General features: G+C 46.9%; 1 protein-coding gene across 4 annotated transcripts in view; it reads right to left on the reverse strand.

Moving 5' to 3' along the window:
- Positions 1–14979, reverse strand: part of LOC141172391 (serine/threonine-protein kinase SBK2-like) — a 440216-nt gene that overhangs the window by 323732 nt on the left and 101505 nt on the right. For all 4 annotated transcript variants that reach the window (XM_073656540.1, XM_073656538.1, XM_073656541.1 and 1 more), the window contains one exon: positions 6641–6810. In XM_073656540.1, the coding sequence (XP_073512641.1) occupies positions 6641–6800 (160 nt within the window). In that variant the 5' untranslated portion in view covers positions 6801–6810. The remainder of the gene's footprint in view (positions 1–6640; positions 6811–14979) is intronic.

Here is a 14979-nt window from a genome sequence, read left to right on the forward strand (position 1 = left end):
AAATACAGAAAAATCTTTAAATGAGAAGGTGTGTCCAAACTTTTGGTCTGTACTGTACATATATATATATATAATATAATCGGCTAAGCGTGTCTCTGTCTAAAGCCTTTATAAACTGTGCATGCGTGACGGGCAGTCTGGCTCCAGACAGAAGACCGCACCTAGCTGTTACAGGAAAGAGGAGTGTATGGCGCCGGAGATCGCGGTATGCGTAGACACTGAACGCACACTGCGATCTCCGGCGCCATACTTACATACTTACCTGACCGGGAGGAGCGTTGCCACGCGCCTCTCTCTTCGCCGGAGACCGGGGCAGGAGTGAGGCGTCAGATATGCGCATAGCGCTATCCGGCGCCATTTTACTGAAGACACATTTGCAGTGTGTCTTCAGCAAAATGGCGCCGGACAGTACGGTGCTCCGGCGCTGCACTACTCCCCCGGCCTCCGGCAGAACATGACGCAGCAGCGCTGGAGCACAGAGAAGAAAGGTGAGTATAACCGTTTCTTTTTTGTATGTGTGTACAGCGTGAAAGGGATGAGGGGGCCACACATACCAGGATTGTGGGGTGAGGGGACCATGCATACCAGGATTGGGTGGTGAGGGGACCACACATACCAGGATTGTGGGATGAGGGGATCATGCATACCAGGATAGGGGGGTGAGGGGACCATGCATAGCAGGATTGGGGGTTGAGGGGACCCTGCATACCAGGATTGTGGGGTGAGGGGATCATGCATACCAGGATTGGGGAGTGAGGGGACCACACATATCAGGATTGTGGGATGAGGGGATCATGCATACCAGGATAGGGGGGTGAGGGGACCATGCATAGCAGGATTGGGGGTTGAGGGGACCATTCATACCAGGATTGTGGGGTGAGGGGATCATGCATACCAGGATTGGGGGGTGAGGGGACCATGCATACCATTATTGGGGGATGAGGGGACCATGCATACCAGGATTGGGGAGTGAGGGGTGTCATGCATACCAGAATAGGGATGAGGGGACCATGCATACCAGAATTGGAGGGTGAGGGGACCATGCATACAATGAGTGGGGGATGAGGGGACCATGCATACCAGGATTGGGGGTTGAGGGGACCATGCATACCAGGATTGTGGGGTGAGGGGTTCATGCATACCAGGATTGTGGGGTGAGGGGATCATGCATACCCAGATTGGGGGATGAAGGGTACCACACATACCATTATTGGGGGATGAGGGGACCATGCATACCAGGATTGGGGAGTGAGGGGTGCCATGCATACCAGAATAGAGATGAGGGGACCATGCATACCAGAATTGGGGGGTGAGGGGATCATGCATACCAGGATTGTGGGGTGAGGGGATCATGCATTCCAGGATTGGGGGGTGAGGGGACCATGCATACCCAGATTGGGGGGTCAGGGGACCATGCATACCAGGATTGTGGGGTGAGAGGATCATGCATACCTGGATTGGGGCATGAGGGGTACCACACATACCATTATTGGGGCATGAGGGGACCATGCATACCAGGATTGGGGAGTGAGGGGAGCCATGCATACCAGAATAGGGATGAGGGGTACCATGCACACCAGAATAGGGATGAGGGGTACCATACATACCAGTATAGGAATACGTGGTACCATGCATACCAGGATGAGGGATGGGGTGCCATGCATACCAGGATGAGGGATTGGGTGCCATACATATCAGGATGAGGGATTGGGTGCCATGCATTCCAGGATGAGGGGTACCATGCATACTAGAATAGGGATGGAGGGTACCAGACATACCAGGATTGGGGATGAGGGGTACCATACATACCAGGATAGGGATGAGGGGTATCATATATACCAGGATTGGGGATGAGGGGTACCATGTATACCAGGATTGGGGATGAGGGGCCCATGCATACCAGGATGGGGGTGAGGATGCCATGCATACCAGTATTGGGGATGACCGGGCCATGCATACCAGGATTGGGGATGAGGGTTACCATGCATACCAGGATTGGGGATGAGGGAGCCATGCATACCAGGATTGGGGATGAGGGGTGCCATGCATACCAGGATAGGAGATGAGGGGTCCATGCATACCAGGATGGGGGTGAGGGGTGCCATGCATACCAGGATGTGGGTGAGGGGTGCCATGCATATCAGGATTGGGGGTGAGGGATGCCATGCATATCAGGATTGGGGATGAGGGGTGCCATGAATATCTGGATTGGGGATGAGGGAGCCATGCATACCAGGATTGGGGATGAGGGAGCCATGCATACCAGGATTGTGGATGAGGGGTGCCATGCATATCAGGATTGGGGATGAGGGAGCCATGCATACCAGGATTGGGGATGAAGGGTGCCATGCATACCAGGATTAGGGATGAGGGAGCCATGCATACCAGAATTGAGGATGAGGGAGCCATGCATACCAGGATTGGGGATGAGGGGTGCCATACATACCAGGATTAGGTATCAGGGAGCCATGCATACCAGTTTTGGGGATGAGGGGTGGCATGCATACCAGGATTGGCGATGAGGGGTGCCATGCATACCGGGATTGGGGATGAGGGGTGTCATGCATACAGGGATTGGGGATGAGGGGTGCCATGCATATCAGGATTGGGGATGAGAGAGCCATGCATACCAGGATTGGGGATGAGGGGTGCCATGTATACCAGGATTCGGGATGAGGGAGCCATGGATACCAGAATTGGGGATGAGGGGTGACATGCATACCGGGATTGGGGATAAGGGAGCCATTCATTCCAGGATTGGGGATGAGGGAGCCATGCATACCAGAATTGGGGATGAGGGAGCCATTCATACCAGGATTGGGGATGAGGGATGCCACGCATACCGGGATTGGGGATGAGGGGTGCCATACATACCGGGATTGGGGATGAGGGGTGCCATGCATACCGGGATTGGGGAGGAGGGGTGCCATGCATACCAGGATTGGGGATGAGGGAGCCATGCATACCAGAATTGGGGATGAGGGGTGACATGCATACCAGGATTGGGGATGAGGGAGCCATGCATACCAGGATTGGGGATGAGGGAGCCATGCATACCATGATTGGGGATGAGGGGTGCCATGCATACCAGGATTGGGGATGAGGAGTGCATGCATACCAGGATTGGGGATGAGGGGTGCCATTCATACCAGGATTGGGGAAGAGGGAGCCATGCATACCAGAATTGGGGATGAGGGAGCCATGCATTCCAGGATTGGGGATGAGGGGTGCCACGCATACCGGGATTGGGGATGAGGGGTGCCATACATACCGGGATTGGGGATGAGGGGTGCCATGAATACCGGGATTGGGGATGAGGGGTGCCATGCATACCGGGATTGGGGATGAGGGGTGCCATGCATACCAGGATGGGGATGAGGAATGCCATACATACCAGGATGGGGGTGAGGGGTGCCATGCATACCAGGATGAGGGATACCATGCATACCAGGATTGGGGATCAGGGGTGCCACGCATACCAGGATTGGGGGTGAGGGGTGCCATGAATACCAGGATTGGGGATGAGGAGTGCCACGCATACCAGGATTGGGGGTGAGGGGTGCCATGCCTTCCAGGATTGGGGTTGAGGGGTGCCATGCATACCAGGATTGGGGGTGAGGGGTGCCATGCATACCAGGATTGGGGGTGAGGGGTGCCATGCATACCAGGATTGGGGGTGAGGGGTGCCATGCATACCAGGATAGGGATGAGGGATGCCATGCATACCAGGATGGGAATGAGGGGTGCCATGCATACCAGAATAGGGATGAGGGATGCCATGCATACCAGGATGGGAATGAGGGTTGCCATGCATACCAGGATAGGATGGTGGAGACAGGAAGAGGGCAGCACAAATACCAGGATGTGGGCAGCACATACCAGCATGGGAGACTATATACCAATAAAAATGCTCGCCACACGGGAAGAGGGTTGCAATGACAATCCAACACAATGGGCAGCACTTTGAACACATTTTATAAGTGGTCATAAACTTGTAAAAAACTCATGAAAGAATAAAGTTATGTTAAAACCAAGCACACCATTGTTTTTCTTATGAAATTCTCAATAAGTTTGATGTGCTACATGACCCTCTTCCCATTGAAAAAAATAAAGTTGGATCCAAAATGGCCGACTTCAAAATGGCCGCCATGGTCACCACCCACCTGGAAAAGTTTTCCCCTCCCATATACTAATGTGCCACAAACAGGAAGTTGATATCATCAACCATTCCCATTTAATTTAGGTGTATCCATATAAATGGCGTCACCACCCACCTGGAAAAGTTTTCCCCTCCCATATACTAATGTGCCACAAACAGGAAGTTGATATCATCAACCATTCCCATTTAATTTAGGTGTATCCATATAAATGGCCCACCCTGTATATACACTGCTCAAAAAAATAAAGGGAACACTCAAATAACCCATCCTAGATCTGAATGAATGAAATATTCTCATTGAATACTTTGTTCTGAACAAATTTGAATGTGCTGACAACAAAATCACACAAAAATCATCAATGGAAATCAAATTTATTAACCAATGGAGGCCTGGATTTGGAGTCACCCCCATAATTAAAATGGAAAAACACACAACAGGCTAATCCATCTTTGATGTAATGTCCTTAAAACAAGTCAAAAAGAGGCTCAGTATTGTGTGTGGCCTCCACGTGTTTGTATGACCTCCCTACAATGTCTGGGCATGCTCCTGATGAGGTTGTGGATGGTCTCCCGTGGAATCTCCTCCCAGACTTGGACTAAAGCATCCGCCAACTCCTAGACAGTCTGTGGTGCAACGTGATGTTGGTGGATGGAGCGAGACATGATGTCCCAGATGTGCTCAATCGGATTCAGGTCTGGGGAATGGGCGGGCAAGTCCAAAACTTCAATGCCTTCATCTTGCAGGAACTGCTGACACACTCCAGCCACATGAGGTCTGGCATTGTCCTGCATTAGGAGGGACCCAGGGCCAACCGCACCAGCATATGGTCTCACAAGGGGTCTGAGGATCTCATCTCGGTACCTAATGGCAGTCAGGCTACCTCTGGCGAGCACATGGAGGGCTGTGCGACCCTCCAAAGAAATGCCACCCCACACCATTAGTGACCCAATGCCAAACCGGTCATGCTGAAGGATGTTTCAGGCAGCAGATCGTTCTCCACGGCGTCTCCAGACTCTGTCATGTCTGTCACATGTGCTCAGTGTGAACCTGCTTTCATCTGTGAAGAGCACAGAGCACCAGTGGCGACTTTGCCAATCCTGGTGTTCTGTGACAAATGCCAAGCGTCCTGCACGGTGTTGGGCTGTAAGCACAACCCCCATCTGTGGACACCGGTTCCTCATACCACCCTCATGGAGTCAGTTTCTAACCATCGGTGCAGACACATGCACATTTGTGGCCTGCTGGAGGTCATTTTGCAGGGTTCTGGCAGTGCTCCTCCTGTTTCTCCTTGCACAAAGGCAGAGGTAGCGGTCCTGTTGCTGGGTTGTTGCCCTCCTACGGCCCCCTCCACGTCTCCTGGTGTACTGGCCTGTCTCCTGGTAGCGCCTCCAGCCTCTGGACACTACACTGACAGACACAGCAAACCTTCTTGCCACAGCTTGCATTGATGTGCCATCCTGGATGAGCTGCACTACCTGAGCAACTTCTGTGGGTTGTAGCGTCCGTCTCATGCTACCACGAGTGTGAAAGCACAGCCGACATTCAAAAGTGACCAAAACATCAGCCAGAAAGCATTGGTACTGAGATGTGGTCTGTGGTCCCCACCTGCAGAACCACTCCTTTATTGAGTGTGTCTTGATAATTGCCAATAATTTCCATCTATTGTCTATTCCATTTGCACAACAGCATGTGAAATTGATTGTCAATCAGTGTTGCTTCCTAAGTGGACAGTTTGATTTCACAGAAGTATGATTTACTTGGAGTTATATTCTGTTGTTTAAGTGTTCCCTTTATTTTTTTGAGCAGTATATATAATACTTTCCAAGCAAAGACCCAGTGATCATGTGACTTCTGGGTCTAATAGAAGCCCTGACTGTGCCGAAGCTTCCTCATGGAGCATTTTGAGCTCTATGTGCCTGCAGAAGAGAAGACAAAAGCAGTGATAAACTGCGTCTGCCTTTTAAGGGTGAAGACAGCAGCTCCTTGCAGCGCTGGAAGATTCTGCACACAACAGTCAGCTCATCTACACGGTGCTGAACAGTGTGAACTTTACACGTCAGTGCTCTTGCTGCTCAGTGGTACACTGAAGATGTCATGGAGGAACATTCGTCAGACCAACTGGTATAGCGGGACAGAAACCCAAATCTTGGACTGTCCCACTGCATCTGGGATGGTTGGGAGCTATGCAGCTCTTTCCCTGCAAGATGAAAATATTGTGCAGGAAAACAGTAATAAAGACCACAGTGGCACAGAGCTGCGCTTGTTCAAAGATGCCGAATGACCCTTGTATGTGACCACAGCCTGACACAGCCTGTTCAGCACGGAGTTAGGAAGAAAAAGAAGTGAGATAAGGTGATAACTTTGCAAAGACTGATAAATAAATTATATTAAATAAAATATAGTTACTGTTTAAGTTGTAATGTACAACTATGTATACTGTACAATTCCACTAAACAGTGTTTTTTTTGTTTTTTTATTACCTTTTTGACGATGGATTACCAAAGTCACTTGACCATATTTTCCTTTTCCCAGTTGTTTTATGAATTTGTAATGGTCATCTACCTTTATTGTAATGAGGTTTTGACCTGTGATTTCCATCATCTCCTCTAGCAAATTATCTGCTACCATTCCAATGTTCATGTCTTCAGACCTAAAAAAATGAAATCATATTAAATAATATTTACTATACAACTCAGAAAAACTTAGTACTTCAACTCATTCTCTTCTCATATACTGCCCATAAACAGCACAAAAATCTGATTCTTCATGATCCTTCAGGGAGACTTACTGTACACTACTTGAGACAGACTATATTATAGCTGAGAACAAAAAAGTATGTTACAAAATGTCTGAAAAATCAATTGAGTGAGCTTGCGTGTGATTTTTCTTAAAGGAAATCTGTGGCCAGGTGTTTGTTACCCCATCTCAGATCAGAATGATGTATGGGCAGCGTGATGTATGGGCATTCCAGATGTATCACTTATAGAGATGAGCGAACTTGTTCGGAAAACATTCGCCAATCTCAAAGCCGGCACGAACATTGAACATTCGGACTCATGTTTGGATTCCTTAGCATTTTCCTCAAAATCTGCAAAATTCGGCCAAAATTTGGTAAATGATCGAGTTTCCACTAATGCTTTTGTTAGGACTTTGGTTAGGATAGTGGTGCTGTATGATGAACGGGGTTGGGAAAACATGTTTGATGAGAGGAGGGGATGGGGAGAGGTAAGAGGTGTGGCGGATTGTTTTTCTTTTTTTTTTTATTAACTTAATGTGTGGAGATTCCGGTAGCCAATCACGGCACAGAAGCCATCTACAACATCCAGACACAAGGGCTGCCGAAGTCACATGTCCATCTCCATATAAAAAGGGAACATGTAGCTTCAGCGCCATTTTGTCAGAGTAACAGCGTAACAGCGTACCGAGGCTGCTGCAAGTAGTCAGATATTTATCTAGGCTGTTTATTGTCAGCTAGTTCAGATAGAATCCTTTGTCAAATCAATCTTCCAGCATATCAATCCCTTGTGCTAATTGAGTGGTCCAGACACCAGTCCACATTTCAACATCTAAATTTTGTTTTCCTAATTTTGTGGTCCACACACCAGTCCACATTTCAGCATCTAAATCCTTTGGGCTAATTGTGTGGTCCAGCTGGCAGTCCACATCTCAACATCTTATTTTTTTTGCTAATTGTGTGGTGCAGATACCAGTCTACATTTCAGCATAAAAATCTTTTGTGCTAATTCTGTGGTCCAGCCACCCTATTTCAGCAAATAAATTCTGATTGTTAATTTAGTGACAGGTGACTGAGAGGTCTGAGCCTATGGCTGTGAAACAGCTGAATAAAGGAGGTTAAGGGTAAATCCAACATGAGTGGGAAAAAGCGAGATTGTGGTGGAAGTGGGAATAAGCTTGTTCAAGGTGTACGTGGGTTAGATGGTAATGTTACTGAAAGCTCTACTGAACAAACACCGGCTCGTACTGTCCAAAGACGACTGACAACTTCTGTTACTAGACTACTCCACTCCCTTTCTTTGGTAGCCAGACAGCGGTACACCTTGTAGATGAGGGCCAGAAAGAGTATGTGCTCCAGTGGATGGCAAGGGCAGCATCAAGTGGCCTCTCCTCCTCTTCCTCCACCTTAACATCACAAACAGTACAGTCTTCAGAGTTGGCACCCCAATTACCCTTGTTTCCTCCCATGTCACAACTCCCGAACCGCCCAACTGACTGCGGGGAACCATAGATGGGCGAGTCTGCAGAGTTGTTCACACATTCTATTCCATGGGCAGAAGAGGTCTGCTCCAAAGATTCACAGACTTAAAAGCATGTGCACCGATGCCCAATTTTTTTCAGTTGGATTCTGGACCGGACGAAATAGGGTCTAAGCAGAGTCTAGACCCTCATCACAAGACTTTAACCCTCGCAGATGAAGGTGATCCTGATGTAACTCAGATACTTGAGGCGCACGCGTACTGTACTGTGCTTTCAGGGTAGGAAGAGGAGGAGGGTGACTCTCAGGGCAAGGAGTGGGAGAACCGAAAGGATGACAATGAGGTTGTAGATCACACTTAGTGTGAACCCAGAGCCATGCAGCTGAGTAACTCAACAGAGGAGGTGGAGCAGAGGAAGGCGAGAATTTTACGTTGCGGCTTCCCACACAGACATGGAGTGATGCAACCATGACAAGCACTTCATTCTCAGTCACAACTCCATAACCAGCAGCGGGTCTGCATTTTGCAGGGGTGTAAAGGGTTTCCTACCCTGGGCCTTTTTTGAGACTGAAAATTATGACCCAACTCACACTATCTGCCAACTTTGTAAATAACTAGTGTTGAGTGAGTATGTTCTGTCCGAGTATGCTCGGGCCGAGCTCCGAGTATTTATAGCTGCTCGGTGATAAGGTTAAATTGCTCCCATGTGCATGATTTGCAACTGTTTGACAGCTTTATTACATGTGAGGAATGTGTAAGAAATAGACATTCCTCACATGTAATAAAACTGTCAAACAGTCACAAATCATGCACACGGGAGCGATTCAACCATATCACCGAGCGGCTATAAATACTCGGAGCTCGTCCCGAGCGTACTCGGCGAAAGGGTTAATAGAACATACTCGCTCAACACTATAAATAACGACTCAGTAGAGGCAAAACTTCCAATTATTTGACTACTACATGCATGAACCGGCACATGCGCGATCAACATGCATTAGTCTGGGAATCTGACTGAGCTAAAATGCGGCCCAGTGGGCCTCGCCAACCACAGGCCGCTCCATCAACTACATCTGCTGCTTCTTCCTCCGATGTCACCGTGGCCAGTGTTCTCACACAGGTCTCAGGCCGCAGAACCTACACTTGTTTACCCGCTACAGTCTGTTTGAGTGAGAGCCCGTCAGCTGTTATGGAAGCAGACATGCCTGTTGTTTTTGTTTCACCGAGTACACCATATCTTTCTTAATCCACCGTAACATCTGCGCCTGCACCTCACTCACGGTCCACCAGTTTGTACATTTCACCATACTCCGCCCTCTCTCAGCACTGCAGCCCTCGGTCCCACAGTTGTAGTCACAGAAAAGATTGTTTCATCCTACACATGACAAAGCTAAGAGGTTGCACTCTACCATCTCCAATCTGTTGTCCACGGAAATGCTGCCTTTCTGCCTGGTAGGTACAGACAGTTTCCAAAAGCTGATTGCCGTCGCAGTCCCACTGCACCAGTTGCCCAGTCGCCATTACTTCTCTAAGAAAGCTGTGCCTGCACTACACCTGAATGTAGCAGACAACATCACCCATTCCTTGACTAAATCTATATCTGCCAGTGTGCATTTCACCACAGACACCTGGATGAGTAAGCATGGCCAAGGGCATTACATCTCACTGACTGGGCAATGTCCTTTGGAAGTGCATTGAGCTGTAGGGTGGATTGCTGCTGAAAGGGAAAAAAACTCTTTAAATCTTCTTCCTTAGCGAGTGTGAACGAGATGAGTGTGACTGGAGCGTAAGTGCAAACGGAAGTAAGTGTGTGAAAGGAGGAAGTTGGACTGAATTGCTGTCTGTATTTTATTAATTCTTTACATTTCTTTTTACTTAACATTTCTGTCTAGTGCAATCCCCATTAGGAAATGAGCTCCATTATTGACAATGCTATCCAGTGTACATCTTACCACATGTATGCAATATTTGAACAGCTGGTCGTGGATGCATACTGCTGTGCGAGATGTGTGCACATTGTGCGTTTGGAAGCCCAGATATTGGATCTAAATGAGCAGCTGGCAACACTTAGATCCATTGACAATATGGAAAGGAGTCTGCTGCTCACTAAGCAGCTGCTTACTGGGGTAGATGTGGGGGAGGGTGGTAGTATGGAGCTGCAGGACAGTGTGGCAGCTAGCTGGGTGACAGTTAGAAGGGGGGGTAGAGGGAAGAGTTCCAGGGAGGCTAGTCCTGATCTGGCACACCCCAATAAGTGTGCAAAGTTGGCAGATGAGGGGGGTGTCGGTACAGGGGTAGCACTGCTGCAGCAAGGCATGTCCTCTGAAAGCCAGAGGAGTGTCAGCTCCAGTAAGGGGGGAAATAGGAGAGCAGGGCAGGCCAGGCAGGTGCTGGTAATGGGGAACTCAATTATTAGGGGAACAGATAGGGCAATCTGTCACAAAGACAGGGATCGTCGAACAGTGTGCTGCCTACCTGCCGCTCGAGTCTGGCACCGCTGATCGGGTTGACAGATTACTGGGAGGGGCTGGTGAGGACCCAGCGATCATGGTGCACATTGGCACAAATGACAAAGTTAGAGGTAGGTGTAAGGTCCTTAAAAATGATTTCAGTGAATTAGGCTGCAAGTTTAAAGCAAGGACCTCCAAGGTGGTATTCTCTGAAATACTACCTATACCACGTGCCACGCCAGAGAAGAAACAGGAGATTAGGGATATAAATAAGTGGCTCAGGAACTGGTGTAGGAAGGAGGGGTTTGGGTTCCTGGAGAACTGGGCCGACTTCTCAGTTGGCTACAGATTCTACGCTAGGGACGGGCTGCACCTCAATGGGGAGGGTACAGCGGTGCTGGGGTAGAAAATGGTTAGAAGGTTGGAGGAGTATTTAAACTAGGGATTGGGGGGGAGGGTATTCATTTGATAGGTGGGGAAGATAGTACAGATAGTGACCTGGGCACAAATAAAGAAATTGGGTGTGGGGTTAGAACAGTCAATATAGTAAGTAGGAACAGAGGTACAGAGAGATACATAAAATGCATGTACACTAATGCCAGAAGACTCACCAACAAAATGAAGGAATTAGAATTAATTTTGTTGGAAAATAATTATGACATGGTAGCGATATCTGAGACATGGCTGGACGAGAGCCATGACTGGGCAGTTAATTTACAGGGCTATAGTCTGTTCAGAAATGACCATACAAACAAGCGAGGGGGGTGTGTGTTTATATGTAAAATCATCCTTAAAACCCATCTTGCGTGAGAATCTATGTGAATCTAATGAAAATTTAGAGTCCCTGTGGATGGAGATAAGGGGAGGGGGAAAAAATAATAAATTACTGATTGGGGTTTGTTATAAGTCTCTAAAAATAATGGAAGCAGCGGAGAATATCATCAGAAAGCAAATAGATGAAGCAGCGACTCAAGGAGAAGTAATTATTATGGGGGACTTCAACTACCCTGAAATACATTGGGGAACAGAAACCTGTAGTTCAAGCAAAGGTAATAGGTTTTTGACAACTATGAGAGACAATTACCTTTCACAACTGGTTCAGGATCCAACAAAAAGGGGGGTACTACTAGACCTAATATTAACCAACAGGCCCGATCGCATATCAAATATACGAGTAGGGGGTCACTTGGGTAATAGTGATCACAAAATAATAAGTTTTCATGTATCCTTTAATAAGATGTGTAGCATAGGGGTTACAAGGACACTAAACTTCAGGAAGGCAAATTTCCAACAGTTGAGAGATGATCTTAGTGCAATAAACTGGGATGATATCCTGAGACATAAAACTACACAAAGCAAATGGGAGACATTTATTAGCATCCTGAATAGAACCTGTGCACAATATATACCCTATGAGAATAAACATGCTAGAAATAGGAGGAAACCACTATGGCTAAATAGAGCTGTAAGGGGTGCAATAAGTGACAACAAAAAAGCATTTAGAGAACTAAAGCAAGTAGGTAGTGATAAGGCATTAAATAAATACAGAAAAGTAAATAAATTCTGTAAAAACCAAATTAAGGCAGCAAAGATTGAGACAGATAGACTCACTGCCAGAGAGAGTAAAAATAATCCCAAAATATTCTTTAACTACATAAATAGTAAAAAACTAAAAAATGATAGTGTTGGCCCCCTTAAAAATAGTCTGGGTGAAATGGTGGATGAGGATGAGGAAAAAGCCAATATGCTAAATGATTTTTTTTCAACAGTATTTACACAAGAAAATTGCATGACAGAAAACATGATTAGCGATGACAAAAATTCTCCATTAAATGTCACTTGCTTAACCCAGCAGGAAGTACAGCAGCGTCTAAAAATCACTAAAGTTGACAAATCCCTGGGTCCGGATGGGATACACCCGCGAGTACTGCAGGAATTAAGTACCGTCATAGATAGACCATTATTTTTAATCTTTAAAGATTCCATAATAACAGGGTCTGTACCACAGGACTGGCATATAGCAAATGTGGTGCCAATATTCAAAAAGTGGACAAAAACCGAACTTGGAAATTATAGGCCGGTAAGCTTAACCTCTACTGTGGTTAAAATCCTGGAGGATTTCCTAAGAGATGCTATACTAGAGTATCTGAAGAAGAATAACCTCATGACCCAATATCAACATGGGTTTACGAGGGACCGTTCATGTCAAACTAATCTGATCAGCTTTTATGATGAGGCAAGTTCTGGACTGGACCAAGGAAATGCAGTGGATGTTGTGTATATGGACTTTTGAAAAGCTTTTGATACAGTTCCACACAAAAGGTTGATACATAAAATGAGAACAATGGGGATAGGGGAAAATGCATGTATGTGGGTTAAAAATTGGCTCAGTGATAGGAAACAAAGGGTGGTTATTAATGGAACACACTCAGACTGGGTCTCAGTTAACAGTGGGGTACCACAGGGGTCAGTATTGGGCCCGCCTCTTTTTAACATGTTTATTAATGACCTTGTAGGGGGCATAAAGAGTAGTATTTCAATATATGCAGATGACACTAAACTTTGCAGGGTAATCAATACAGAGAAGGACAATTTTATATTAAGGGGGATCTATGTGAACTAGAAGCTTGGGCTGATAACTGGCTAATGAGCTTTAATGGTGATAAATGTAAAGTAATGCACTTGGGCAGAGGAAATAAAATGTATAATTATATGCTTAATTGTAAAACACTGCGCAAAACTGTCACTGAAAAAGACCTGGGTGTATTGGTGGACGACAAGCTCACATTTGGTGGCCAGTGTCAGGCAGCTTCTGCAAAGGCAAATAAAATAATGGGATGCGTTAAAAGAGGCATAGATGCTCATGAGGAGAACATAATTTTACCTCTATACAAGTCACTAGTGCGACCACACTTAGAATACTGTGTACAGTTCTGGTCTCCGGAGTATAAGAAAGACATAGCTGAACTAGAGCACGTGCAGAGAAGAGCGACCACGGTTATTAGAGGACTGGGGGGTCTGCAATACCAAAACAGGTTATTACACTTGGGGTTATTTACTTTGGAAAAACGAAGGCTTAGGGGTGATCTTATTACTATGTACAAGTATATGAGGGGACAGTACAAAGACCTTTCTACTGATCTTTTTACTCTGAGGCCTGAGACGGGGACAAGGGGGCATCTTCTACGTCTGGAGGAAAGAAGGTTTAATCATAATCACAGACGCGGATTCTTTACTGTAAGAGCAGTGAGACTATGGAACTCTCTGCCGCATGATGTTGTAATGAGTGATTCACTACTAAAATTTAAGAAGGACATGGACACCTTTCTTGAAAAGTATAATATTGCAGGTTATATATACTATATTCCTTGATAGGGTGTTGATCCAGGGAACTAGTCTGATTGTCGTATGGAGTCAGGAAGGAATTTTTTTCCCCAATGTGGAGCTTAGTGTTTGCCACATGGTTTTTTTTTGCCTTCCTCTGGATCAACATTTTAGGCTATGGGTTGAACTAGATGGACCTTGTCTTCCTTCAACCTTAAAAACTATGTTACTATGTTACTGTGTGACTCTGGTGGCTGTGGGGGCAGGTGGGGAAAAGGCTGTGCCACAAGTCTTGCAATCCCTAAGGCTTCCAGAACAAATCTCTGTATTTCACACTTCCTTCACTGCTTCTGCCTCCTCCACCTCCTCTAGGGCCTCCACCTGCGCAGTCAACCTCTGTTGTAATGAGACTCAGGTTCTAACAGTGCATAGCAAATCTGTAGCACCCCGAGGGCTCGGCTGCTACAGGGGTATTGCACCTCAAACCTGAGGTGTGATATTCCACTCCTGGGTACGGATGGAGTGTGGACCAGGACTCAGTAAGCTGCATGCACCACACACACCCCATTTCCGAGGGACAGCTCAACGGTGCTCCCACTAGACAGAAGTGCAGGCATGACAGCATCTGTCCCTGGCTGGAGTGGGGAGGGGAAGGAAAACCCAGTGGTGTAGGAGCAGATAGGGGTGGGTCTCTGGGCATAGGTAGGAACCCATTGGTTGCTAGTCACCTGGGCTCACACAGAGAGGGAGGTATATAAGGTGGGCACCATCTTAGAAGTTCAGTCAGACTGTCAGAGAAGAGGAGTGAGAGAAGGAGTTCAGCCAGAGAGG

Source organism: Phyllobates terribilis, unplaced genomic scaffold, assembly GCF_046119375.1.
Source record: "Phyllobates terribilis strain yellow unplaced genomic scaffold, ASM4611937v1 Scaffold_12__6_contigs__length_324123572, whole genome shotgun sequence".
Taxonomy (NCBI): Eukaryota; Metazoa; Chordata; class Amphibia; order Anura; family Dendrobatidae; genus Phyllobates; species Phyllobates terribilis.